This window comes from Ostrea edulis, chromosome 5 (genome assembly GCF_947568905.1).
Source record: "Ostrea edulis chromosome 5, xbOstEdul1.1, whole genome shotgun sequence".
NCBI lineage: Eukaryota > Metazoa > Mollusca > Bivalvia > Ostreida > Ostreidae > Ostrea > Ostrea edulis.
The window spans coordinates 22,538,515-22,565,245 of NC_079168.1; the positions used below are offsets into that span (position 1 = coordinate 22,538,515).

At 36.4% G+C, this 26,731-nt stretch overlaps 1 protein-coding gene across 5 annotated transcripts in view; it reads left to right on the forward strand.

Moving 5' to 3' along the window:
* The first annotated feature begins 3,810 nt into the window (after nucleotides 1-3,810).
* The window catches only part of LOC125649019 (cytoplasmic dynein 1 heavy chain 1-like), a 59,049-nt gene continuing 36,128 nt past the window's right edge, over nucleotides 3,811-26,731 (forward strand). For all 5 annotated transcript variants that reach the window (XM_056164436.1, XM_056164438.1, XM_056164439.1 and 2 more), the window contains exons 1-43: nucleotides 3,811-4,177; nucleotides 5,242-5,335; nucleotides 5,841-6,014; nucleotides 8,006-8,261; nucleotides 8,439-8,625; nucleotides 8,774-8,994; nucleotides 9,165-9,385; nucleotides 9,598-9,760; nucleotides 10,027-10,118; nucleotides 11,054-11,270; nucleotides 11,386-11,472; nucleotides 11,586-11,741; nucleotides 11,828-11,962; nucleotides 12,091-12,225; nucleotides 12,339-12,410; nucleotides 12,745-12,828; nucleotides 12,920-13,099; nucleotides 13,312-13,464; nucleotides 13,816-13,962; nucleotides 14,432-14,569; nucleotides 14,708-14,811; nucleotides 14,926-14,998; nucleotides 15,123-15,233; nucleotides 15,578-15,697; nucleotides 16,149-16,388; nucleotides 17,163-17,286; nucleotides 17,556-17,701; nucleotides 17,836-17,946; nucleotides 18,032-18,241; nucleotides 18,411-18,557; nucleotides 19,060-19,226; nucleotides 19,428-19,601; nucleotides 19,772-19,937; nucleotides 20,714-20,899; nucleotides 21,198-21,401; nucleotides 21,685-21,967; nucleotides 22,491-22,591; nucleotides 22,912-23,068; nucleotides 23,198-23,435; nucleotides 24,051-24,234; nucleotides 24,416-24,628; nucleotides 25,390-25,542; nucleotides 26,277-26,362. In XM_056164436.1, coding sequence (XP_056020411.1) covers nucleotides 3,940-4,177; nucleotides 5,242-5,335; nucleotides 5,841-6,014; nucleotides 8,006-8,261; nucleotides 8,439-8,625; nucleotides 8,774-8,994; nucleotides 9,165-9,385; nucleotides 9,598-9,760; nucleotides 10,027-10,118; nucleotides 11,054-11,270; nucleotides 11,386-11,472; nucleotides 11,586-11,741; nucleotides 11,828-11,962; nucleotides 12,091-12,225; nucleotides 12,339-12,410; nucleotides 12,745-12,828; nucleotides 12,920-13,099; nucleotides 13,312-13,464; nucleotides 13,816-13,962; nucleotides 14,432-14,569; nucleotides 14,708-14,811; nucleotides 14,926-14,998; nucleotides 15,123-15,233; nucleotides 15,578-15,697; nucleotides 16,149-16,388; nucleotides 17,163-17,286; nucleotides 17,556-17,701; nucleotides 17,836-17,946; nucleotides 18,032-18,241; nucleotides 18,411-18,557; nucleotides 19,060-19,226; nucleotides 19,428-19,601; nucleotides 19,772-19,937; nucleotides 20,714-20,899; nucleotides 21,198-21,401; nucleotides 21,685-21,967; nucleotides 22,491-22,591; nucleotides 22,912-23,068; nucleotides 23,198-23,435; nucleotides 24,051-24,234; nucleotides 24,416-24,628; nucleotides 25,390-25,542; nucleotides 26,277-26,362 — 6,848 coding nt within the window. In that variant the 5' untranslated portion in view covers nucleotides 3,811-3,939. The remainder of the gene's footprint in view (nucleotides 4,178-5,241; nucleotides 5,336-5,840; nucleotides 6,015-8,005; nucleotides 8,262-8,438; nucleotides 8,626-8,773; nucleotides 8,995-9,164; nucleotides 9,386-9,597; nucleotides 9,761-10,026; nucleotides 10,119-11,053; nucleotides 11,271-11,385; nucleotides 11,473-11,585; nucleotides 11,742-11,827; nucleotides 11,963-12,090; nucleotides 12,226-12,338; nucleotides 12,411-12,744; nucleotides 12,829-12,919; nucleotides 13,100-13,311; nucleotides 13,465-13,815; nucleotides 13,963-14,431; nucleotides 14,570-14,707; nucleotides 14,812-14,925; nucleotides 14,999-15,122; nucleotides 15,234-15,577; nucleotides 15,698-16,148; nucleotides 16,389-17,162; nucleotides 17,287-17,555; nucleotides 17,702-17,835; nucleotides 17,947-18,031; nucleotides 18,242-18,410; nucleotides 18,558-19,059; nucleotides 19,227-19,427; nucleotides 19,602-19,771; nucleotides 19,938-20,713; nucleotides 20,900-21,197; nucleotides 21,402-21,684; nucleotides 21,968-22,490; nucleotides 22,592-22,911; nucleotides 23,069-23,197; nucleotides 23,436-24,050; nucleotides 24,235-24,415; nucleotides 24,629-25,389; nucleotides 25,543-26,276; nucleotides 26,363-26,731) is intronic.

Consider the following 26,731-nt stretch of genomic DNA (forward strand, 5'->3'; position numbering starts at 1 on the left):
TTTTAAACTCTAAGCCACTATACCCTTGCCACCAGATTGAAATATCTAATTTCTGTAAATTTAAATTACACCCACCAGATCTAGACCTGGCCTCCGTAAAAGCCCTTTTGGTAATAGATTACCCAGATAACCATACAACTTGGGGATCTAAAATGACAACTTCGATTTAATTTTGAATTTTGGAATGCGAATGTAGGTCTGAAAACAATTGGATTTCCACCTTCCCAGATGATTAGATTACTTGGGGACTGAATCCCTTTAGTGCTACATGTAGTTCTGTACTTGCTCCAATACGAAAAGAGTGTGATTTGTAGCCCTTAACTTTCAAGTTCAATGCAGAGACTGATTTAGACAGCACAGAGGTAAACTGATATTTTGACAGAGGGCTGCCTGCAAAATGACAGAATAATGGGTCAGCCTGGTTGGGTCTGATTTTCAAATAACTGCAGATTTGCCACTGGGCATGTCAGATCGCTTATGCTGTGCAGTGGAAGAACAGTGCCTTTGCCATATTGATCAGAGTTAGAATAACGATCGAATTGCAAAGTGTAGCAAAGGAGCTGTTTTCATCAACTTGAACATCATTGGTCATAAGAACCTGTCTCGAGACTTGCCTGACACTGCAAGTTCTCTTGTCCTAAGGAGGCCATAAAATGCAACAGAGAATATGATAGAGTGAATTGTATATCTAACCTCTAATGATAAGACATTTCTTATTTAAAAAAAACATAAGCAACCTCACAACCTGATTGGTGAATGCACCGTGACCTACTTTAAGGCTAAAATAAGGTCAAATAGTTTTCTGCACTTTTTTCGTTACGGATACAGATATTGCCCTGAAATTTAGTCACAAGCTTTATCTTGGAGGAATGAAAATTCAGTTTGCATTTCAGCTGGATTGGTGCACCGTGACCTACTTTAAGGCTAAAAGTAGGTCAAGCAGTTTTCCAGATTTTTTTTCTTTATGGATACAGGCATTACCCTGAAATGTAGTAACAAACTTCCTGAATACAGTTTCAGTTTGCATTTCAACTTAATTGGTACACCGTGAGCTACTATAGGGCTAAAAATAGGTCAGATAGTTCCTGGATTTTTTCTCATTATGGATTCAGATATTGCACAGACATTTTGTCATCACTGTCCGACGGGCGTATGATGTACCGTTTGCGGTACTCTTGCTTTCATTGTGCAATCGGATTGGTTAGTTGATATCCAGCAGTCCAGATGATTTATTCTTCAAAACAGGCAGTTTCACAATAAGAGCAATCAAGAACTTCTCAATTTTGGTGACTGTTTCTTTCCTTACTATATGTAGTATGACTGCTTATATCCAGGATTCAGAAGAATATTAAAGAAGTAATGCATTTCCAATACCTGAATTTTTCGGATCCGCATACATTTACGTATTGAAATATACACGTGTACCATATAGGTAGCTTGAATGCATCTAATTTCAATGAAAAGTATACGACGCAAATAATATAAGTAGGCATCGCAAGGGCATAATCTGATAAACATATATTGTATGAATGTCCTTTTTGAATATTAAAAATGTTCCATTTATTACTAAGTTACGTAATTCCAAGCAGTTATACAGTTACGTTCGTTAGTCATGAAGTCAACAGTGTACATGTAACTCTTACATATTATCAGATTCACCGCGTAAATATATCAGCTAGGTCATGCATATTACATCTCCTCAAGTCAAGGTTTTGTGATCCATCACATTTCTCACAATTACAGAAAGAAATTCATGGGAATTGTGCTGAATCTGATCACAATTTCAAGCTTGAGAAGATGGAGATTTATCAGTTTACTCTTCTAGACTTGCTCAAGTCTCTATGTTTAATCAGTACTCTCTTTAGTACTTTTTTGATAATGCCAAACATTGATGACATCTAAGTATGGTGTAGAGAGCGGGGATTTAGATTTCTGAAACACAGTAAAATTTGGATGAAATGATAAAGTAACAAAAACAACATTTAGACATGGGCAAGTCTATCATTCTTCATAAGGGAACGGTTATTATTTAGCAGCTGTCATTATCAGCTGGTGGGGTTGGGTTGGAGCATTTTAGGGTGTGTGTCATATGTAGCATTTATGAAGTACGGGGTGGGGGGGGGGGGTGTCGTTCAAAAAATGAAATCGGGGGAGAGGGGGGTGTCCACAGAAAGACTTCTGATTTTTTAAACCTGTCTGTTCAGCATGTATATTTCAGTAAAGCTCTACAACACTTAACAGGTAATTAATCTGATTACAGACCTCCTGGGATTAAAACCACATGCTACTAGTCTTAACTTTGTTTTGCATCTCTCCAGGATGGAAATGTCATGTTACTGTATCCTGTGAACATTTTCACCATGCAGACTTGACATTTTCTATTCAGTGCAAATAAAAGCAATTACACATAGATATTTCGGATATAATTAGCTTGATATAATTTTATTGTGAAATTCAAATTATCAAAATGGATTTACAAAAATGTTTGCTACGAAACTTTAATTTAGAATCTAACCCTATCTAGGATCAAATTTACCACAATCATGAAAATAAATGATTTGATTCAGCCTACGTAAAAATAATATTTTAGTCCTGAAAACACTGAAAACAAATACTTTGATTCAGAGGATCTTCCTAGCCCTCTCCTTTAAAATCAATTAGATGGTTGTCCTTTTAAAATGATCAATCAATCATTGTACATGTATGTAACAACTATCATGTAAATTACAAGTACATGCAGTTTGAATAACACCATTAACCTTTCAGGTCTAAATGATTAACTTTGTCATGATTTTCATCAAAAGCCAATAAGGGGTGGGACGAGATGGGTATGTGGGTGTCATACATTCAATTATGGACCATAGGCGGGGAGGGGGGTGGTCATAAAGATTTTATTCCTGTTTTTTTGGGGGGGGGGGGGGGTCGTAGGAGAAGATGAAAATTTTGATAAATTTGCTTCACCCCCAAGGGTACAAGCACGTAGTATTAATGAGGGGGGGGGGGGGACAGGGAGGCCTTGTGCCCAATTTTTTGACAGCATATATTTTGTTTTATTAGTTATATTCACATGTAAAAGTAAGTATTAGGTGACTGTCCCCATCCTACACTTGTTAAAGATAGTACATTTGCATTGAATGGCAAGACGGATTGGATTCGTGTAATAAAGGACGGACGCTCCAATCCTCCACAATTTCAGATTTTGAAGTTGGGGCCATTTTTTAGGCTTACTTATAGAAATAACCAAGTATCTCTCTCTCTCTCTCTCTCTCTCTCTCTCTCTCTCTCTCTCTCTCTCTTACCACGTTTGTTTTGTAGTGGTCAGCCTGGACCGATCGCCGGTGTCCAGATAGCTCAGTTGGTAGAGCACCTGTGATTCAGGGGACCCGGGTTCGAATCCCTGTTTGGACCGTTACATTTTCTCCCTCCATGTTACATTTGGAGCCGTTGACCATCCCTGGACTTGTAGTTGAAAGTCCTGCCAGGGGCAAAACTAAAAAAAAAGTAAAAAAAAAAAAAAAAAAAAAGAATCTGGGTTTCGTCTTCAAGGGCGAAGACAGTTGCATTTTCTCCCTTCCTGTTACAGTTTGTTTCTTTGTTTTAAAAGAAAATTGTTAAAGTTTGGGTAAAATATCACACATGTTTGTGGGTTGTTATTATTATTTGTTGTTTTTTATGCTTGTTCAGAATTTTAGGCAATATGTTACGAAATAAATCTATTCTTCGGCTGGTTCAAGATAATGCTCACACTACAAAGATCGACAACTCTGTATGAGAGATGATATATTTCCCCGTCTTAATTATCTCCCTTAATAGAACTCTTCAATCGCTATTACAGATGCCCGGATTGTGAACTTCAGCCGAGCTGGCGAAGTGTTCATTTCGACATTTGATTTGATAGATTAAAGACTTGCTATAAAGAGACAGTAAAAGAAAAAGAGAATGGCGGAGTCGACAGTGGACCAAGAGGTGCGGGCTGCACCTGTCCAGGCAACAGCCGAACTGTCGGACTTTGCTGAATATATTTTGAGGATCGTTCCAGCCCTGATGGAGGACAAGGATTCGTCCCCCCCTCAGCTGAAGATTACTATATTTGAAAAAGGACCATCTGAAATTATCAAAAAGTTCCTTGGAGACCCGCAAATTCCTGTTCTACTGATCCAAAGGGCGTCCACTAAAGGTATAACAAGTTTCTATTTTTAAACTAGAGCGACTTTTTTTCATGACTCATCACATTGGCCGACAAACTTATTATCATAATCAATATCGTACCATGTATCTATCACTATCAGCTGAGGAAAATGAGATAGGAAGAAAATAAAGTGAAAGGAGAAAATGAAGTTACTTTTTAAAGATGACTTAGATAAGAAAATTGCAGATGCATGGGATTTTTTTTTAAGCCTTAAACAGGTTGGGAACACTTCCCCTATAGCGAGATATTCTCGCTAAATCGCGATTATCCCTCTCTAGCGAGATTTCACGTGAAAAGAAGAAAAAGTGCTAAAATGTGGGATGCTTCTGAAAATATATTGATCAAAACTAAAACACTCACGATGTGTATTGGATTTCAGACTGCTTCTCTCTTACGCAGCAACTTTGATATGAAATTTCTTCACTATGTTGTCAATTTCATAGAAAGAATTTGCTTCATGTTGAGTGTGTGTTGCGCTTATTCAGCGTTGCACTGGATTTGCCATTATTTTCAATAAAGACACCAAAACACCTGTTTATGGTAATGTTTATTTCTCGCTAGAGAGGGATAATCGCGTTTTAGCGAGAATATCTCGCTATAGGGGAAGTGTTCCTGACCTGTTAAATAAATATATACATGTACATGTAGCTATGTAGCAAGTCTTGCACAAAGACTAGTTCTACTTTTATCTAATCAAGATTTGAGCTGCTCACTGTTTGAGTTCTGATTATGTAACTGTTTTATAAACCAACGTACAAAGTTGTAATCAATTGTGTGTTTATCCCCAATAACAGTTATTTTAATATCAGGAAAACTATGCACACTTTATAAATAATATATCTTCAACAAAATCAAAATGTTAGATGTAATCTTATCATACATACATATGATATATTTGTTTCCAATTCTGGGTTGTTTTATTTATAGTTGGGATGATGTTTTAAATACACTTCAGTCCACTTGTAAAGCTGTGAAATGGAAGAAGAATGAATATTGTGGATGACATATTTGATTATTAATGACTTGAGAATGATGACATTGTTTACATTTAGATGATTCTGAAGAGGTTGGAGAGGGAGATGGGGAAGTACCAGCAGTATACACATTTTCAGTGGATGTTCACTACTCCAGTTCCAAGGTGTCAAGGTATTTAAGTTAGGCCATCGTTAAAAATATTTTTGTTTGATGTACTCCGACCCACATTTTTCAAGGTTGGTCGGTAGTAGGTTGTTGGTTTTTTTTTTTTTTTTAATGTTATGAATTTTTTTTTTTTATATTTTCTTTTAAAATAAGGAGAATTTTAAATCATATTTTATATGGCTGGAAAAAAAAAATGATCAGGTAGGAGCAAATTGACGGGTCGGTTGGAGTACATCAAACAAATCCATTTTTATTTTTGGCCTTAGAGACAAAAAGATGAATCCATAAACATATTTTTTTTTCAATGCTGCAGTTTGGATTGAATGATAAAAATGATTGCAAAGATATATCTGTATTATGAATAAATGATTGTAAGTGTATTTTAAAAAATATTTTTGTTGACATGATTATATAGAGAAATTCTTTCGACAATGTTACAATAAGAATAAATTGGCTATCTAACTTCTTAAAACATGTAACTTAAAAAAATCCTGCATGTGTACATTGACAGTCTGGTGCTCATCAAGAGAGGACAGATAGTAGAAGCAGAGAAAAGTTTCCCGTCACAGATCAGAGTTATGAACTTTAGTGAGGGATCTCCGTATGAAACACTCCATGCCTACGTCAGTAATGCAGTGTCTCCCTACTTCAAATCCTACATTAAGGAAACGGGAAAAGCAGAGAGGTATTTTGTTTAACTGCATGAAAGCATATCAGTATAAAGAATATTGGATCTTTTGTACCTTTTAAGTTTAGTTATGCTTTCCTTTGAAGAAGAGTGACTAGGATATGATCCTTAATGATTATGAGGTTAAAGGTTTCAGGACTGTTTGCATGTATATTAGCATGTATTGTCAAACTGATAACTCGTGAACCCTTTACTTACTAGATAGTCATCAAACTAGATAGTCATCAAACTAGATAGTCATCAAACTTCATAGGTAAATTGATTATAAATCACTAATAGATGACCCTGACCTGTTTTCAGGTTAAAAGGCTACCTTGTTATACACCTTAATTTTTTCCTTATTTAAAACCAATACGATTTAGAACCAACATTTTGATTGTTAAACCAACTCTCACACTCGTGGTCTATTGATCAGTCAACAGGTTATGAACTGTTGACTGGGCAATAGTTAGCCTTTTTTCTATTGGCTGTGCAAGTCACGTGATCCTTGGTCTGCTGCTTTGTTTACGTAATGGCAATGTTCTTTGATTTGACTGATGATGAAATACAAAATTTATTAAATAAAATGCAAAGCAGAAACACGAAAAATATGTTTTCTTTTAACTAGTGGATACATTGATAAATACCCGAGAAAAAAAAAAAACAGCTGTTGTCCTCGAACCCAGTCAATAACTGTATATTATCATTTCACATCTTGGTAAATATTGAGTATTTTACAATGGTTATTGCAGAGATCAAAGGAAATGCTGCATCCATTATTTTCCAATATACACATGTATGTTGATTAATCAACAAATTATCAGAACAGTGATACATATTAAAAATTCTAATTTAGAATTCCACAAGAAAAATCGGGGATATATGGGTTTGAAATGTTAAATATAAGCCTATTTTATGGCTTTTCTGCGATCCTACCCAGTGTTTTTACACTTCGTATTTTGCTAATGCAACAATGAAGTAGATAATTGATAATTTTATTTCACTATCATTGAAATTAATTAATGCATGTTGCGAGCAAATTTATGAATGACTGAAAGATATTTGACTTTCAACAAAAAAGCAATCATCTGTGTTACGAGGCTGATACATATACATGTACACTTGTATGGCAATGCACAGATAAGTTAATCCTCTTCCACGTGTGTGTAGTTTTGTTGGAGCAGATAATTACAACACATTGATATAACCTGTCAACATTAAACTAAATACCCGAAATATCTTTCAAAATAGTTGACAAAACAATCTCACCTTTTTCATCAGCAAAAAGCATTTATTCCATTTCTGAAGCTGCCACGACAACACGAAGTGACCTAATTCGAAGCTGCATGTGCAAATGATCGGCTCTATATTTCTGAGTCATAGAAGAATAAAAATAAAGTTCTTGTTTTCATGAATGATGCAACAATACCTCCTTGGTCTCTGAATGTTGTTTGAAATATAAAAGCCTCTGTTAACGCCTCAGCTTTTACATGTATATTTAAAAAAATACATTTCTCGAACCCAGAGGTTATCCTGCAAGGCTGCAACAGCATGTGTTTTTTTGATGGTTGCAAAATAATGCAATTGAAATCATTTTACCCCTTATCATTGCTTATGGTAATAAATAAAGTCTACAAAGTGAACTTTTCAAAGTGAAGTGCAACATTATTAGACATCAGCAATTCCCTGATGTTGTGTGAGGTAATCATGCATACTTGGTGTCCACTTAAAACTGTGGAGACTTTGTCACATGTATGATGGGGTTTAATCTGAACAGTTTTTGTGTATTTTCGACAATACCACAGTATCTGTGATATCTTGGACTGTATTAAGTCTCTTTGTTTGATGTGACCATATTACAGCAATCCCATTTAGGGTCTAATGATAGTCAAGACTGCATATTCACAATGGACAATTTAATCATTTAAGAGAGGTGCAAATGTATTCAATATTGAAGTTGCACAAATCACACAGATATTAGATGCGTAATTTGAAATCAATGCTTACAGAGATGGAGATAAAATGGCACCAACTGTAGAAAAGAAGATATCTGAACTGGAGATGGGCTTGCTTCACCTTCAGCAGAATATTGATATCCCAGAAATCAACTTGCCCATTCATCAAGTGGTGTCTACAGTGATCAAGAAATGTGCTGAAGAGGGCAGGAAACCAAAAGTAGAGGACTTTGGTGACAAAGTGGAAGATGCACAACTTTTGAATGCATTACAGAGTGGTGTTAATAGATGGATCAGGGAAATTCAAAAGGTAACATGTGTCCTATTGAAAATGAAATATTTAGCTATTGTTACTTTACATATGATGCTCATTGTGTTTGTGTATGTTTATAAATACAATGAGATCAGAACAAGCTACAGTGAAAATCACCACTGTTATAGAAGTGGGTTTTCTGTGAGTGTAATCGGCAGTGTCTTTCAAATTTAGGTAACCAAATTGGACAGGGATCCTGCTTCAGGCACAGCCCTACAAGAGATCAGTTTCTGGTTGAATTTGGAGAGAGCATTGCTGAGAATCCAGGAGAAGAGAGAAAGCCCAGAGATTGTTCTCACGTTGGAGATTCTTAAACATGGCAAACGATTCCATGCCACTGTCAGTTTTGACACTGATACAGGTATAGACCGAAGTGTACACTGTTCATGAGATGTTTGAAAATACACATGAAGGCTATAATAACTTAAATTTGAAGTTGTGGTTGGGATTTGAATGTTTAAAACAAATTGAATAGTGGCTGTTTAATTCATGTTTGTGTATTGTAACAGGTTTAAAACAAGCCATGGCAACCGTGAATGACTACAACCAGCTGATGAAGGACTTCCCTCTCAATGACCTTCTGTCTGCAACAGAACTGGACAGAATTCGCGTGGCACTGTCTGCCATCTTTATACATCTACGAAAAATTCGACCAACAAAATACCCCATCCAGAGGTGTCTGAGACTTGTGGAGGCTATCTCAAGAGATCTTAGCTCTCAGTTACTCAAGGTATGAAGCAATATTTGTGTCTATAAAACAGTTCAGTGTTTAGACCCCCATCTTATACATTTCTGCTGCCTTTGACAGCATGAAGACATCTTGTCTTACAAATGGATCACAATCTGTACCAATCTGCAGATAAAAAGTTATTTGAAAATTGTTTCTTTTTTGTTTGTTAGGTGCTTGGAACTCGTCGTTTGATGCATATTCCGTATGAGGAGTTTGAGAAAGTGATGACAGCTTGCTTTGAGGTATTTGGAACTTGGGATGATGAGTATGAAAAACTCCAGGGTCTGCTGAGAGATCTGGTGAAGAAGAAGAGAGAAGAGCATCTTCGTATGGTGTGGAGAGTTAACCCCGCCCACAAACGCTTCCAGGCTCGACTAGACCAAATGAAGAAGTAATTTTTTGAAAATTTGTTTTCTTCAAAGAACTCTACATGTATAATGCCATGGCATTATTATCACAAAACTAAGAACTTAAAAATTTTATGTAGTAGAAATATTTCACTTGTATATTTTCAAAAAAGGAATGGGAAAATATAAGTTGGACATAATGAAGGATTTGCAGTAATCATTGTTCTTTTTGGTAATTGACACTGTACTTTTGCAGATTCCGTCGTCAGCACGAGCAGTTGAGACAGGTGATCGTACGTGTACTGCGACCCACCACCACAACAAAACCCACACAAGCCGGAACTCCAGGTCAGGAGGAGGCAGATGCCAAGGTCATCAAACCTCTCGTGGATGAAGTGGCTGATGCCAATGCCATTGAGGTACAAATTCTCTCTAGTGTTTAATGATAACAGTTTTTGTCATTATTTGATTTACAAATGTAGCAACAACCAGGATGTATCAAAGAACAATATATATACATGTGCATTATCAGAAAATCCATTCGATCTACATGGAAACAAAAAATTGAATAACACTTTCAATGGGCATTCATGAGAAATTACAAGTTATGTGTATAATGATAGTGCTTTGTTTGTCATAAAGCTACTAGTGTTGGTATTGTCTTTTTAAATTTTGCTGAGTACAGGAGGTAAACTTAGCCTACGAGAATGTGAAGGTGGTTGATGGCTTGGATGTGTCCAAGGAAGGTTCTGATGCCTGGGAAGCGGCCATTAAAAGGTACACCACACTCCTCCTCTGATGTCCAGCAACCTTAGTGTCAATGATTTAGATTGTATCTCACACTCACACATGTACTTGTGTATTAACTACATGGACAGATAACTTTAGATAATTTGGAAGTCTACAGGACTGCTGAAAAGTTTAGAAAGATTCAAGAGTTCAAGTGCTAAATCCAGAAATCGGTATCCCAACCAATATATGTCGAACAGACTGATTGATGTCACTACTTAGTTTTTTTTTTTTTTTTTAAAAAGCTGTAAAATGATACTTACTATACTGAGTTTTTGACAAGATAGGTTTGATTCATATTTTGTGATAGCTGAAATGGACTTTCCTTTTGATATTACCCGGTATTTCAAAATTATAGTTTCGAAATTAATGTTCATGTTTTATGCATGTACATGTACCTTATTCAGTGCTAAAATTGATCATCTTCTTTGTTTAATTAATTAACACAAACAGTGATCAGGTAAGATATCACTTGTGAAGTACCAGGTGTATAAACTCCAAATTACATTGTAACAGTACAATCTGCCTGTACATGTAAGGTCCTTGTTGAATTAATTACCTGCTTGATTGTCAGCTTGAATACACAACAGGTACTTCAGGTTTTCAAGAGGGAAATATAATGAAATAGTATTGTGTAGAAAGGGACCCAGGGTTTAGTTTGAAAGATCAAGAAATTCATGAGACTGAAAGTTTTAGCAATAAAGAGTAAATTTGCTTAATTACATGTACACTATATAGAAAAAAAAATCTGAACTGGGACTTCACTTTGAGAATTCAAGAATTTCAAGAGGTCAAAGTTCAAACCATCAAGAGTCACCTGTACATGTATATGGAGAAAGGGATTGTGTGAATTTTTGTGAGTCAGACCAGTGGTAGTTATTTAGATCTGTCTTAAATTTACATGATAATTCTGCATTACACAGGTATGATGAGAGAATTGATCGAGTGGAAACCAGAATCACTGCCAAGTTGAGGGACCAGCTCGGAACAGCTAAAAATGCCAATGAAATGTTCCGTATCTTCTCCCGCTTCAATGCACTCTTTGTCAGACCTCACATCCGTGGAGCTATCAGGGAGTATCAAACCCAGCTCATCCAGAGAGTCAAAGATGATATTGAAGCCCTCCACGAGAAATTCAAGGTAATTTACAGGCTACAGGCAGAAAGTGCTGTCCCTTTTTCTTTTTTTTTAATAATGAAAGAATGTGTAGTACTTTATATCATATGGGAAATAATGCCATTCCGTGTCTTTGTAGGTTCAGTACATCCACAGCACAGCCTATAAGATGAGTAAAGTCAGGGACCTTCCTCATGTATCGGGAAGAATTGTGTGGTCAAGACAGGTGGGTTAAGTCATATCAGACACTGACACCTACACTGATTTGACATAATTCTTCAATACACCTAGAATTGAGAGAAAATGATTTCAATGATTTTTCGGAATACTTTGTTTCAGATTGAGCACCAGTTGAATGCTTTGCTGAGCCATGTTGAAGTAGTCCTTGGAAAAGGATGGGAAAATCACGTTGAAGGACAACAACTTAAGAATGATGGTGAGAGCTTCAGACTGAAACTGAACACACAGGAGCTGTTTGAAGACTGGCAAAGAAGGGTATGAAACAATTATGGAAAATGTGGAAACAGCCAAGTTTAAAGATGCAAGAGGATAGAAGTTAACATTGGAATATTTTGTTTCAGGTTCAAGGAAGACAACTGGTTGTCACTGGAAGGATTTTCAGTGTCCAAAGCTTCAAATCTAAGATTATGGGAAAAGGAAATGTCCTTAAACTGTGTGTTAATTTCCAACCAGAAGTCATAGCTCTGTCAAAAGAGGCGAGTATATTATATTATAATGTTCTGCAAGTTAAAAATAGAGGCACTGCCATTTCTAGCATTGAAAATTTAAGGGTTTATATAGATGTAAACACTTTCTTTCATTTCTTTTTTTTTTTCTTGTGTAGGTAAGAAATCTCCGATGGCTGGGATTTCGAGTTCCTCTGGCTATTGTAAACAAAGCCCACCAGGCCAACCAGCTGTATCCATTTGCCATCTCTCTAATCGAAAGTGTGAAAACCTACCAGAGAACCTTAGAAAAGGTGAGAAGGAACTGATTGAACAGAACTTTACTTATAAATCTACAGTAGTAGTTATAGGACCATTCTTCAGCTTGTTGAGATGGTGTTTCATGATAAATGTTGGGAATTTTCAGATTGAAGCCCAAATCACCATTGTGTTGCTGGTCGCTGGATTGAGAAAAGAAGTTCAGAATCTCATTGCTGAGGTAGGATGAGTATATACATACACATGAACATCAATGATAGGCTATATCTATTTACTTCTCTGAGATTTGCAGAGAAGTTATAGTCATTAATAGATATACATGTACAATGTAGTTGAGAATCTTTGATGAGGTACATATACATATCCTGTTTTGTATCTTTTCTATAGAATAGCAGTGATCTAGATATGGGACACATACATTTAAATACATTAATTAAGATCTGTACAAGAGTTAAGGTCATGAATCCAAAAATCACATGTATTATTTGTAACTACTGTACATTAAAAGTGTACCTTGGTGTCATATACATGCTAATACAATCCATGTTTTGTAGGGAGTTGGCCTTGTCTGGGAATCTTACAAGTTAGAACCCTATGTACTGAGACTGGCCGATACTGAGAACAACTTCCAAGAAAAGGTGCAGTTTCCATCACTTTTTTGAAACTAGACACAAGAAGTAAAACATTTTATCCCCTGGCATCCAAAATAAGATAGCCTTCTTTTTATAGGTGGATGATTTAGTGGCTGTTGAAGAGGAGATTGAGTTAGAGGTGAAGGCTTTGGAGACTTGTGCCTACAGTAATGCTGTTTTCACAGAGATCCTAGGAAAGATCCAGAAGGCTGTGGACAACCTTAGTCTGCATTCCTACTCCAACCTACCGCAGTGGGTCGCCAAGCTTGACCAGAGGGCACGTATTCAATTCCTTGAAATTTTAGAATTTTTGCCATACATGTACATAAATGGACATAAACAAGTACCACATTTACATTGACTGTGAGGAAAGTTTTCCTGAAAATTGTCTGATTGTAATACAGTTAGATGAATCGCTACACAGATGAGAAGTATATTTTTGACCTTCTTCCAAGCTAGCTAATATGAAATATTTGAATCACATGACAGGTTGAGGCAGCACTGGCTGGACGTCTAGAAGCTGGTTTGAAGGCGTGGACACAGGTTTTACTAGGAAAGGATCAGTCAGCTGCGGACAACACAATGGACACGGACGAACCCCAGAAACAAGCTCACAAGCCAGGAGGAGACCCACACATTAAGGTACTACCACACATTAAGGTACTACTACTAGGCATACAGTCCTTATGACTAGGCAGTGCTGCTCAGTCAGAGTTAGATGATTTCTCAGGAACTTGGGTGTTTAGTAAAATTGATTTTTTAAAAATCCACGACTAAGTATATGGGGCAGTCAGAAAATCCTAAAGGGAATGCTTATAGGTGCTCTTAGTTGTTTAGTCCTCTTCATTATATTCCTTTATGTACTTGATAAATACAGCACATGTATTTCTTAAACTAGAATTAAAATAAAACACTTCTCTTAAGTTCCGTTTAATTGTATAAAAAAAGTATGTTTGAGTCTTATTTGATGCAACGGATTACCGTGTATTTAAGCCCATGGTGCACGAGTTGAGAATCACCAATCAGTTGATCTATGTCAACCCGCCGGTGGAGGAATCCAGAGTCAACATCATGCAGGAGCTGTTTGGTTGGGAGGCTGTCATTACAAGCCTGCCTCGAATCAGACACTCCAGATACCAGGTAAAGGACATGCTCCGTATTTTTCCTTGTCAAAAGCGTAGTTAAGCAATAGTACAGAGATCTACTTTTTGGGAGTCGCACGCTTTATTATATAAAGGTTTTGTCTTAAATGCATGTATCTCTATTGTGACATCTGTTAGCTGTAAACGTTATTGCTGATCTAGATTTCCAGATACAGTAAAACATGTCTATAGTAAAGAGGCTTATAACAAATTCATGCTTATTATGAAGTGATATTTATTTCCCTATGAGAGGAAAATGAGAAAAGAAAATTATTGGTTATAATGAATTTTGGTAAGAAACTGTTTTTCACTGGAGAATCACTATTACCATGTGTTACTGTATGCTTATTTGGAAAACATTTCATGGAGGGTGTTAAGCTTGTCCAAACTGTGTTAGAAGTCAGGTTGAAGATATGAAATGTAAGGTACCTGTACATTGAAGATCATTGTATCTTTGATGATTTCAGGTTGGATTGGATGTGGAGTCGGAGTCAGAGAGCACTTACAGGAACGTGTTGACAAAACTCCCTGGTGGACAGATTGTCTTGGAGGACGCCTACTCGGCCATACAGTCTGTGATGAAAGAGTTTGATAACTATGTCAAGGTCAGTGAACTGCAGTCAGACATTTTGTAGCAATAAACAAGGTCAAAAATGAAATCTATATTGGAAATAAAGTACATAATGACTTGGTTTTTTTCCCCTGTAAAGTAATTTCTTGTAAAACAATGTATTTACATGTAGGTGTGGCTGAGGTACCAGTCCCTTTGGGATTTGAACCCTGATGTACTGTACAGTCGATTGGGAATCAAGATCAAGTTGTGGATGAATACTTTAGAAGAAATTAAGTAAGTTGATAAAATACTTTGGAAGAAATTAAGTAAGTTGATAAAGATTGCAACTGTAACTCATCTGGTGAGGTAATGAAACTGAACTAATCATGCATGTATTGTTAATGACAGGTCTTCAAGGAAAACTTTTGACACATCAGAGACTCAGAAAGAAATAGGACCCATTATTGTTCAGTTCGGAAAGGTAGGTATAACCTTCATACAGGTTTACAGTTTATGATTACCTTGTAGAATTTGCATAGAATGAATTTTAGCATTGTATATATTTTGTCTGAAAATTATACCCTAGCCCATTATTTGTAATTCAGGTGCAATCTAAAGTGAGTTTGAAGTATGATTCCTGGCACAAAGAGGTCTTGAGCAAATTTGGAAGTCTCCTTGGAAATGAAATGGTTGATTTTCACTCTGCTATTTCTAAGGTATGTGTAGTCCATATTTACATGAATTAAAGTTGCAATATTAGTTTCAATCTAATTTATTATTATTATCATTATTTTGTTTATTTATAAAGCCCTAATTTGTTAAATAAAAGTTGCAATGTTAGTTTCAGTCTCATTCTGACAGTAAATTCTAGTAGTACACTGTACATGTAGCTTAAATGCATTGCTGAAATTCGTTATCAGAAAATTGGAGTAAGTAAAATTAAATATGTTTGATCTTACATGTGTCTTTTATGCTATTAATCTCATTTTTTTAGTTATACAGTCATGTGTAGTTTGTTTAGTTTGGTTGTGTATTACACGTTTACATTTTGTTTATTTAGTCTCGTTCTGAGTTGGAGATGCAGTCTATTGACACAGCTAACACATCCGAGGCAGTGGGCTTAATCACTCAAGTCCAGGCCCTGAAACGTAGAATGAAAAACTGGGAAAAACAAGTCAACGTAAGCCTCTTTTTACAACAGATTTGTTTATAATACCATTTCGACATCAAGCTTGTCGTGATGTGTTTTTCTGGTTGTAGGCATGAAATCATCTTACAGTAAAACACAGTAACAGTGAACATGCTTATAATGAAGTCACACTCACAACGAAGGGATTTTCATTCCCTATACTATAATTTTAAAACATACACTGTATTATGAACTCATTGGATATAACAAATTACTTTCATAACGAATCAAAATTGTTCGTCCCCAGCACTTTGCTATTAGCGTGTTTGACTGCAGTTGTATCAGCATCTGTACTGTAGTATGAAAATAAAGATTTCTGAGAATTTTACATGGACGATACTTTAATCATATAGCACATGCTGATATTTTTTAAATTGGCCACATTACGATATGCATATAGCATGGTGGAGATGACTTCTTCATAATTATACTGTGGTTGTAGATGTACAAAGAGGGACAGAGGATCTTGGAGCGTCAGCGGTTCCAGTTCCCCACGAGCTGGTTGTACAGTGACAACATTGAGGGGGAGTGGGGGGCCTTTAATGACATTATGAAGAGGAAAGACTCCTCCATCCAAACCCAAGTGGCCAGTCTGCAGATGAAGATTGTGTCAGAAGACAAAGTAGTGGAGAGCAAGACCTCGGACCTTCTCTCTGACTGGGACAAAGACAAACCTGTCGCTGTAAGTTGATTGGGAATGAAACGTTATTCTTTTGTTTAATCAAACATTTTACCCATTTGCTGTAAAAAAAAAAGAAAAAAAAAAAAGAAAAGATTGAACTCATTTTGTATATTGTTAGATAAGTACAGTGTATGTATTAGGAAGATATCTTTGAACTGTTTACAACTATACCCAGTACTCTGTTGGTGTAAGTTAAATGATCATTTATAAGATTGTCTCTATAACATTAACAGTGACTGTCCACACAATACACATATAAATACAGGAATATCCAAACACAAAATTATACGTGTATCTCATTCTTCAATGCTTGTGAAATTCTGAAATCTAATCAATAGTGTGTATATTATTTCTTGATTGGCTCCTGAACAGTTAATTGATGTAAGTAACTCTCTTAGAATCCTTTACATATGTATACATTTCTTGTGAATTCAGTTGGCTTTTACGTGCAAGTGAAGAGGATTAGCGATTGATTTCATACCCTTGAAATATGCATTCCTTGTTTACTACTGTAATTGATTTATACATTGCTTTGAAAATATGTGGGATTATTCTGTGCCAATTTTGCATTTCTCATGGTCTTACATTTGCTTCCAATTATATAACCACTGTATATCCAGTGGATTATTTCCCCCTTTTAATTTTGATGCGTAATGTCTTTGGACAGGGTTGGCTTTTGTTCTTGCATGTACATGGATTTGTGCAGTGGTTTGGTACTAGCTGTGTTTGATAGACATATAGTTTGCAAGTTATGAGTTCTCATTTGATGTTAAGGGTGAGCTCAAACCAGATGAGGCTATGAAGGCCTTGACGATATTTGAGGGAAAATTCAGTCGACTGAAGGAGGAGAGAGAAAATGTGGCTAAAGCCAAGGAGGCTCTGGAACTCTCAGAACCAGGTGAACATTTTAGAATTTTTTGTTTTGTCATGATAAAAATGGGATGGGATGAAAGATGCAAGAATTCTGAAATTTAGTTCCCTTGAAAACCCTTCCTAGTGATCTTGCCCTTTTTTCATGTACTGCAAATATAAATATACTTGTAATTCTATTTGACTAAAGTTGAATTACATGTAGATGCATGTACAGTGTACATATACTTTAAGGTGATGTTAGAAGCTTTAAGTTTAGGTTCTGATCATGGCATTGTTGTTTACCTCTGATGACAGGTCAGCTTAGTTCCAGCGAGGAGAGAGTGCAGGTGGCCCATGAAGAGTTACAGGACCTGAAGGGAGTTTGGGCAGAGCTCTCCAAAATCTGGGAACAGATTGATGAACTCAAAGAGAAACCATGGCTGTCTGTACAGCCCAGAAAGGTGGGTATCCAAGCTTCCAACCAATTTGTGTTTTTATTATGCATACATGTAGTTGTAAGGAGAAGATACTTTTATTGCAAAGTATTGTGTAACAGAAGCAATTCATTAACTGGTTTATTGTTTAAATGTTTCAGATAAGACAGTCTTTGGATGGATTACTGAACCAACTGAAGGAGCTGCCATCTAGACTTAGAACATATGCTTCGTATGACTTTGTAAAAAGAACCTTGCAAGGATTTGCTAAGGTATGAGAATGTGTATTCATTTGAAAACATTTTATTGTTCTTATTCTGTTGTTGAACGATTTAAATGTGAATGTTAACTTTGCAGGTGAATGTTCTGATTGTTGAGATGAAGTCAGAAGCTCTGAAGGAGAGACACTGGAGGCAACTGACCAAAAAACTGAATGTACGCTGGGTGTTGTCTGACCTCACTCTGGGGCACGTGTGGGATGTTGACCTTGTTAGACACGAGCCAATTGTCAGAGACATCATTCTTATTGCACAAGGAGAAATGGCTCTTGAAGAATTCTTGAAACAGGTTTGCAGCCATATACATGTACTTCTTTTAACATTTTTAGAACCTTCGGAATCTGTTCATACCAGTCATCTGAATTAGCCTCTAGAATGGGTTTAAAGTAATGCAACTTGTGGTTTAGAAATATTTTCAAACTACGGACACACTGAGTCCTATATTGTCTGTTTTACAGGTCAGTGAGGTGTGGAGGAGCTATGAGCTGGAGCTTGTGAACTATCAGAACAAGTGCCGACTGATCAGGGGCTGGGATGACCTCTTCACCAAAGTGAAAGAACACATTAACAGCGTTACTGCAATGAAGTTGTCCCCGTACTACAAGGTAATTACTTATAATAGAGTAATTAGTTATAATAGATGGCCTTAGTATGTTTATACTCTATCCTTTGACCATAGTACATGTTTGTTTTTTTTTGTGTTTTACGTCTCTCCTCTCGTGAAAAATGGTTTTCTTTAACCAAGAAACCAACATACTTAAACAACACAGAAAAATTGCTAACTACTGATCAAAAAAAGAGCTTAGAAAGGAAAACATTGGAGTTGTTATTTGATTATTTTTCCTTACTGTCACACTTAGCTGACAAATGCATTGCAGTTTATAACTAAATTGTACGTACCAAAAAGGAATTAATTTCAGTCATGAAGTATACAGCATTTCAGAAAAAATAAAAATAAAATTGATAGAAAATTAAGATAAGTTTATGGTGGGTTTTTCGTTTTGTGTTTTTGTTTTACATGTATAAATACTTTGGATTTATACATGTAGTGTCAGTGTGGACTCAAAATTTCAAGCAGGTTATACAGTACACAATTAATTTTTACAGCAATTTGAGGAGGATGCATTGGCGTGGGAAGACAAATTGAACCGAATCAATGCCTTGTTTGATGTTTGGATCGATGTACAGAGAAGATGGGTGTACCTGGAAGGCATATTTACTGGCAGTGCTGACATCAAAGCTCTGCTTCCTGTGGAAACTTCACGCTTCCAGGGGTAAGATATCTGATGATGTGCAGAGCTCTGGCATTATCTCTTTACGCTTTAACTGTTCAGAATCAATGTGTATAGTAGATGTTCATGCATCAACTTTTGTAAGAAATGAACAGTTACTATGTCTCCACGGTTACTATGTCTCCACGGTTACTATGTCTCCACGGTTACCATGTCTCCACAGTTACCATGTCTCCATTACAGAGTGAGCACGGAGTTTCTGGCTCTGATGAAGAAGGTTACTCGTTCTCCCCTGGTGATGGACGTTGTGAACATTGCAAATGTCCAGAAACAGTTGGAACGTCTGTCCGATCTCCTGGGAAAAATTCAGAAAGCTCTTGGAGAGTATTTGGAGAGAGAAAGAGCCTCATTCCCAAGGTAAAGGAGTGATTTCAAACAAGATCAGTGTACTTGTATTTGTGGTAAACTATTGTGGGTAGCTGAAGTTCTGTGGTTCAAGTCAAGGTGGACTGTTGGTGCACTGTGCTTGTTTTTTGAATGAAATATATATATATGTGTCTGTAAGATATCTTTCTAATTATTTCCAGATTCTATTTTGTTGGAGATGAAGATTTGTTGGAGATCATTGGCAACAGTAAAAATGTTGGTCGACTTCAGAAACACTTCAAGAAAATGTTTGCCGGTGTAGCCACCATCACCCTGAATGAAGACAACTCACAAGTCACTGGGTTATTATCAAAAGAAGGAGAAGAGGTGGATATTAGTTTTATCATGACTTGTAAATTTGTTCATTGGAAACTGTACACCAATTGAATTGCATGTAAATTCATACATGCACAATGTACATCATATATGGTATATGTAGTTGTAGTATTGAGAAGATACAAGTTGATAAAGTGATCGTTACTGATTTTGAGAATTCAGTGTAGCTACTAATTTAAAGAGTTCAGTGTAGTTACTGATTTAAAGAGTTCAGTGTAGTTACTAATATAGAGAGTTCAGTGTAGTTACTAATATAGAGAGTTCAGTGTAGTTACTGATTTTGAGAGTTCAGTGTAGTTACTAATATAGAGAGTTCAGTGTAGTTACTAATATAGAGAGTTCAGTGTAGTTACTGATTTTGAGAGTTCAGTGTAGTTACTGATTTTGAGAGTTCAGTGTAGTTACTGATTTTGAGAGTTCAGTGTAGTTACTGATTTTGAGAGTTCAGTGTAGTTACTAATATAGAGAGTTCAGTGTAGTTACTAATATAGAGAGTTCAGTGTAGTTACTGATTTTGAGAGTTCAGTGTAGTTACTGATTTTGAGAGTTCAGTGTAGTTACTGATTTTGAGAGTTCAGTGTAGTTACTAATATAGAGAGTTCAGTGTAGTTACTGATATAGAGAGTTCAGTGTAGTTACTGATTTTGAGAGTTCAGTGTAGTTACTGATTTTGAGAGTTCAGTGTAGTTACTGATTTTGAGAGTTCAGTGTAGTTACTGATTTTGAGAGTTCAGTGTATTATTTTTTTTCATGTTTCTACTCCACAGGTTGTGTTCTATACTCCTGTTTCTATCGCTGCCAACCCTAAGATCAATGAGTGGTTGACCCTGACAGAGAAAGAAATGAGAGTGACACTGGCCAAGCTTTTAAGAGATGCTGTCAAGGACATTGCTATGTTTAAGTCTGGCCAGATTGATGCTAATCAGTATCTTCAGTGGGTGGACAAGTATCAGGTGAGCATAGATCTTTTCATTGTGTGGTAAACAATTCTTGAAATTCAAGAATTTGTAAAAGAAATTTTAATAAGTAAATACATGTACATGTATATAATATGATTGTACAGTATGCATTGGTTTTGTTTTTAGTTTCAATTCTTGTATAGACATTATTTGAATTAAATTCTAATGAAGAAAATAGATATGTACATGTATACTTTCAGAAATATTTAATAATTTAATAGCTACAGTAGTACATTCAGAGATTCATGTACATTGTACATTTGTAAATAACTTTAATGTATTTTATATTCAGGCCCAGCTAGTGGTTCTGGCCTCTCAGGTGTCGTGGTCTGAGAGTGTGGAGACTGCCCTAGCAAGTATTGCCTCCTCCAAGAATCCAATGGATCTGTCCGCCCTGAGTGATGTTCTTCAGTTGGTGGACAACACACTGAATGTACTGGCCGACTCCGTTCTGCTGGACCAGCCACCGGTCAGGAGGAAGAAAATGGAACATCTGGTATGGCAGTTTTTCAGAATATTGTACAGGAAGTGGTGCTGACATGAACATGTACTTGTATTAACTAAAGATAAGATAGATTTTAAGTATTATTACTTTAATGATCATCATGCATGCAGAACTGTTAATCTGGATCCCTGGTTTGTTTTTTTTTCCCACAAGAACATGAAATATCTCAGGGAAACACTAGTTGCTAAACATGTGCATGTACTGTTGGACTTTTAATGCTTGTTATGCTGTTTCTGAATGACAGCATTGTCTCACTGTAAATTTATTTCAACAGATTACTGAGTTGGTACACCAGAGAGATGTGACCAGAATGTTAGTGAAACACAAAGTGAACAATCCCAAGTGTTTTGACTGGTTGTGTCAGATGAGGTTCTACTTCGACCCCAAAAATTCAGATGTGTTGCAACAACTGTCCATTCAAATGGCTAATGCTAAATTTAACTATGGTTTTGAGTACCTGGGTGTGCAGGATAAGTTGGTCCAGACGCCACTGACCGACAGGTGTTATCTGACAATGACCCAGGCTCTGGAGGCAAGACTCGGAGGATCGCCATTTGGTAAGACAGGATCACGCCGAGTACATCTAGTTTGGTGTGGAACAGAATAGAGATGACTGTCATCTCAAATATTGATAGAATTATAATTGTGAAGAAAAATCATATCAGCACTCTGATAGAATTATGAATCTATGTAAGCTAAGTTTAACCATTGCATAAATAGATGGTTTTGATACATGTAACTTGTTATTAACAGAATTTCAGATTTACATGTATAAACACTAATACATATACATGTACAAAACTACATGCAAAGAATTAACACAGATTTGAAAAATGCTGCATGCTTCCAGCAAGGATGTTCCAATGGTCCATTATCACCCCATGGTATGGGTAATAATGACGCTCGGCATGCTACAGTAAGAAAGGGGCTTGCAAAGGTCTTTCTGTTATAAGTGTATACAGAGAGGAGTATAGCCTGCCCACAGTTGTTTATACAATATGGTATATAAGTTGAGTATAGTGTGGGAGATACTGCGTTCATGAAAAAAAAACAGTCTAATTGATTGATATATTGTCACAGGCCCTGCTGGTACTGGAAAAACCGAGTCCGTGAAAGCTCTAGGAAATCAACTTGGTAGATTTGTGTTGGTCTTCAACTGTGACGAGAACTTTGACTTCCAGGTAAGGAAATGTTTGAACAGAATTCTTAGTGTACTTGAGAATGCAAAGAGATGGAAGATCAAGGGCATACAGTGTACGTGTATGATGTGTTCTGTCTCTGTTTCCGCAACCATATTTTTGGTGATATACAAGATTGAGATCTCAGACTTGGTAAATTGAATGTTCAAGGTCAAAGATAAATGATCAGTTTCAAATTTCTTGTCAAAGGTCAGATATGTCACAATTGGACTTCGTCATACATCTTTTTGAAAATCAATCTAATAGCAATATCAACTACAATGACGGGTTCAAAATGAAAGTCTTTTATATTTCATTCACAGGCTATGGGTCGTATCTTTGTGGGACTGTGTCAGGTTGGAGCTTGGGGATGTTTTGATGAATTCAATAGATTGGAGGAGCGAATGCTGTCTGCTGTCTCCCAGCAAATTCAGACCATTCAGGAAGCTCTAAAAGATATGTCTGAAAAGAAAGAAAAGAGTAAGAGGAATATAAGTCCTTTAAATTTCCTTGGAATTTTAATTTTGGACAGTAGTAATGAATTTTATGTACATGTACAGTGCCGACAGTTAGAGGTGCATATAAGAATCAACACACACTTATTTGCAGCTTCAACAGTAGTAGAACTAATTGGAAAGCAGGTCAAGGTGAACTCGGACATGGCGGTATTCATCACCATGAATCCCGGATACGCAGGAAGATCTAACCTTCCCGACAACTTGAAGAAACTGTTCCGAAGTTTGGCCATGACAAAACCAGACAGACAGCTCATTGCTGAAGTCATGTTGTACTCTCAGGGTTTCAGGATGGCAGAAAAACTAGCAATGAAAATAGTTCCTTTCTTCAAGTAAGCATCAGCTAAAACAAATTTTTAGCACAGCAAACATGTTGAGTTGCTGGTATGAAGTAGATAAACATTTGTTTTTAGAAGGAACGAATTGTAAAACACCTTTCGTTCATGCACATGAAATAGCGTTGAGATTTGCAAGCATCCTCTCGGGGAAATATCGGTCGTTGTTTGTCTATTTCTTTTGTTCATGGTTGGGATGTAAAATAGACTCATTCACAAATACAAATCATTGAGAATGAGATGTTATACTGTATATCATACAGTACATCTGTGTATTTTGTTGCAGGACTTTGCGATGAGCTCTTGTCTCCTTAGTCTCACTATGACTGTGGTTTACAGGCATTTAACATCCGTGTATTTTGTTTCAGGCTGTGCGATGAGCAAATGTCTCCTTAATCTCACTATGACTGTGGTTTACAGGCATTTAACATCCGTGTATTTTGTTTCAGGACTTTGCGATGAGCTCTTGTCTCCTTAGTCTCACTATGACTGTGGTTTACAGGCATTTAACATCCGTGTATTTTGTTTCAGGCTGTGCGATGAGCTCTTGTCTCCTTAATCTCACTATGACTGTGGTTTACAGGCATTTAACATCCGTGTATTTTGTTTCAGACTGTGTGATGAGCAGTTGTCTCCACAATCTCACTATGACTTTGGTTTACGAGCCTTGAAGAGTGTTTTGGTCAGTGCGGGGAATCTGAAGAGGGACAAGATCCAGAGAGTCCGAGAGGGAATGCTGGAGCGGGGAGAAAATGTGGATGAAAGATCTATTGCTGAAAATCTACCTGAGCAGGAGGTGACGTTTTTATTTTTAAATATTAAAGACTTTATTTCGAAGAATAGTATATAAGGTAAATCTATTTGATTGATTTATTTGTATTTGGAGAACACAATTTTTGTCATTGGTTTCTTTTTTTGATGATAGTAGATTGCAGAAGTGCATGGTTTTAACACTTGTACACCATTCCTTTTGGCAGATTTTGATTCAGAGTGTTATGGAAACTGTTGTGCCCAAGCTGGTAGCTGAAGATATCCCACTCCTATACAGCTTACTGTCCGATGTGTTCCCAGGTGTCCAATATCAGCCAGCTGAAATGACTGCCCTTCGACGGGAAATCAAGAAAGTGTGTCAAGAAAAATACCTCACCTATGGGGAAGATGATGAACAAGGGTCTCAGTGGGTTTCTAAGGTATTTGAATGCTTTACAGCCCCCCCCCCTTCCCTTCTTATAAAAAAAAAATATGTATATATAAGACAAAACCCCTCAAAAATGAAAAACCAATCATCTAACCAAATACACTAAGTGAATTATACTGCTGTACAGGGGTCAAAATTAACTTTTCTACCACAAGCTAATTTTGGATGTAGCCTGTAGATATAAAATTCACAGGATAAAATGGAAACCTACAACCTAAAATTAAAAGAATGAATCTTTGCTCTTTTTCATGTTTTTTTTTTGAAAACTTCATAAACAGACATTGACCCTCATTCCACTAATTTACCACCTGTTTACTGCATGTCTAGGTTTAAAGTCTTCCAATTTCTTTCTACATTCGTATTTGTGATCCTACATGTATATAATGTGTTATTATTTCATTCTGAATTTCTAAAAACTTAATAGAAAAGGAAAAGACGGGTAGATTAGGTTGTTGAAATCGGTTGTTCATGTTAATGTTTGTGTGATTCTGAGTGCAGGTTTTAAATTAACAAATGATGCATCACTATAAAAAAAAAATGGATATGAGATGATTATGGTTTGTAAATCACCACTCGCTAAAATTTTTGAGTGTGGACTGTTTTCCCTCACAATTTTTCAAATCAACTCACATTTTGCGATTATTTCTAGTTGCATGTAATTTCAATCCCTGCTGGAAGATTGCACAAGGATGATTTTTGTTCTTTATCAAAATGGTGTGAATGGGTAAGGTCAAATGTTTATTCTCTGTATAGGTGCTGCAGCTTAATCAGATCACAAACCTCCATCATGGTCTGATGATGGTGGGACCAAGCGGCAGTGGAAAGTCAAAGGCATGGCAAGTGTTACTGAAAGCCCTGGAGAGATTGGAGGGAACAGAGGGTGTGGCGCATGTGATTGACCCCAAGGTAACCAAGTTCTCAATATATGTTCAGAATTTATAGTTCCTTAGTAATACTGTGTACATGTACATCAGAAAAAGTCAATTTTAGTTGGGAGACCAGAATTGAGCCAACATTACAAATTCTTAGTTTTATATGAGAAATCTTATAAAATCTCTTCGAAACAAACTTAACTGCAAATTGATATGCAAGCATCTTCCTAATTTCAGGGAAATTTGGCTTTATTGTGATATTTTGTCGCATGCTAAGACCGAATATCAATTCTTGCTGAAATTTTGCAGGTTGTTGCGGCCTAATTCGAATCATCCCTGTCTTATTTTCCTCATTGAGTATCCCTCTAATTGTTTATTAAAGTTTTACATATTCTGAAACTGTGAAAAGGAAAATTACACATTGTATTTGTGGTCTGATACTTTTACACATTGTCTTGCTTTGAAAGTCATCGGCAGACCCATAGTGATTTTTTAATGTACAGTATATTTGCACTTGTCCATCATACATGTATATGACAAGTGTCAAAGGTTTCTTAACTTGCTGAGAATTACAAGAAGATGTCTGAAGTGTGTGATATCAATGATGAAGAGGGTAACTCTCCCGTATGTCTCTTCTGTTGCAGAATATTTACGTACTGTAGTCAGTAGTGAATTGAAGGGAAGGGAATTGTTTTGTGATATCCTAGTTTTCCCATACTCTGTTGAAAGATGAAGTATAACAACAAAATGACTGTATTTTGTTTGCAGTCTATTTCCAAAGAAGCGCTCTATGGTACCCTGGATCCCAACACTAGAGAATGGACAGATGGTCTGTTCACACATATATTGAGAAAGTAAGTACATATACACTGTAGTGCAGCTGCATCAGATGGGTGGGTGTCGTAAGATAGGTTTATTTTGCAAGGATTTAGCCATTGTATACACTTTTATTTTTACTGTAGGTCAAAATTTTGAGAATAAAACTACCCTTGTAGTGCTTTTGTTCCCAAGCCAAAACATTTTCTAGTATATAGAAGTAGATGTATATAGAATAGACATAAAATCCATGAATTTAAAACTGTGTTAAAATGGACTTGTAGAAGAAACCATGTTTGTAACCAGGAGACTCGGTGAATTTAAAGCTGTATACAGGATGTACATGTATTTCATACGTTACATAGCATTTTTATGAACAGTGTACATTTTATACAGGAGTTACATGT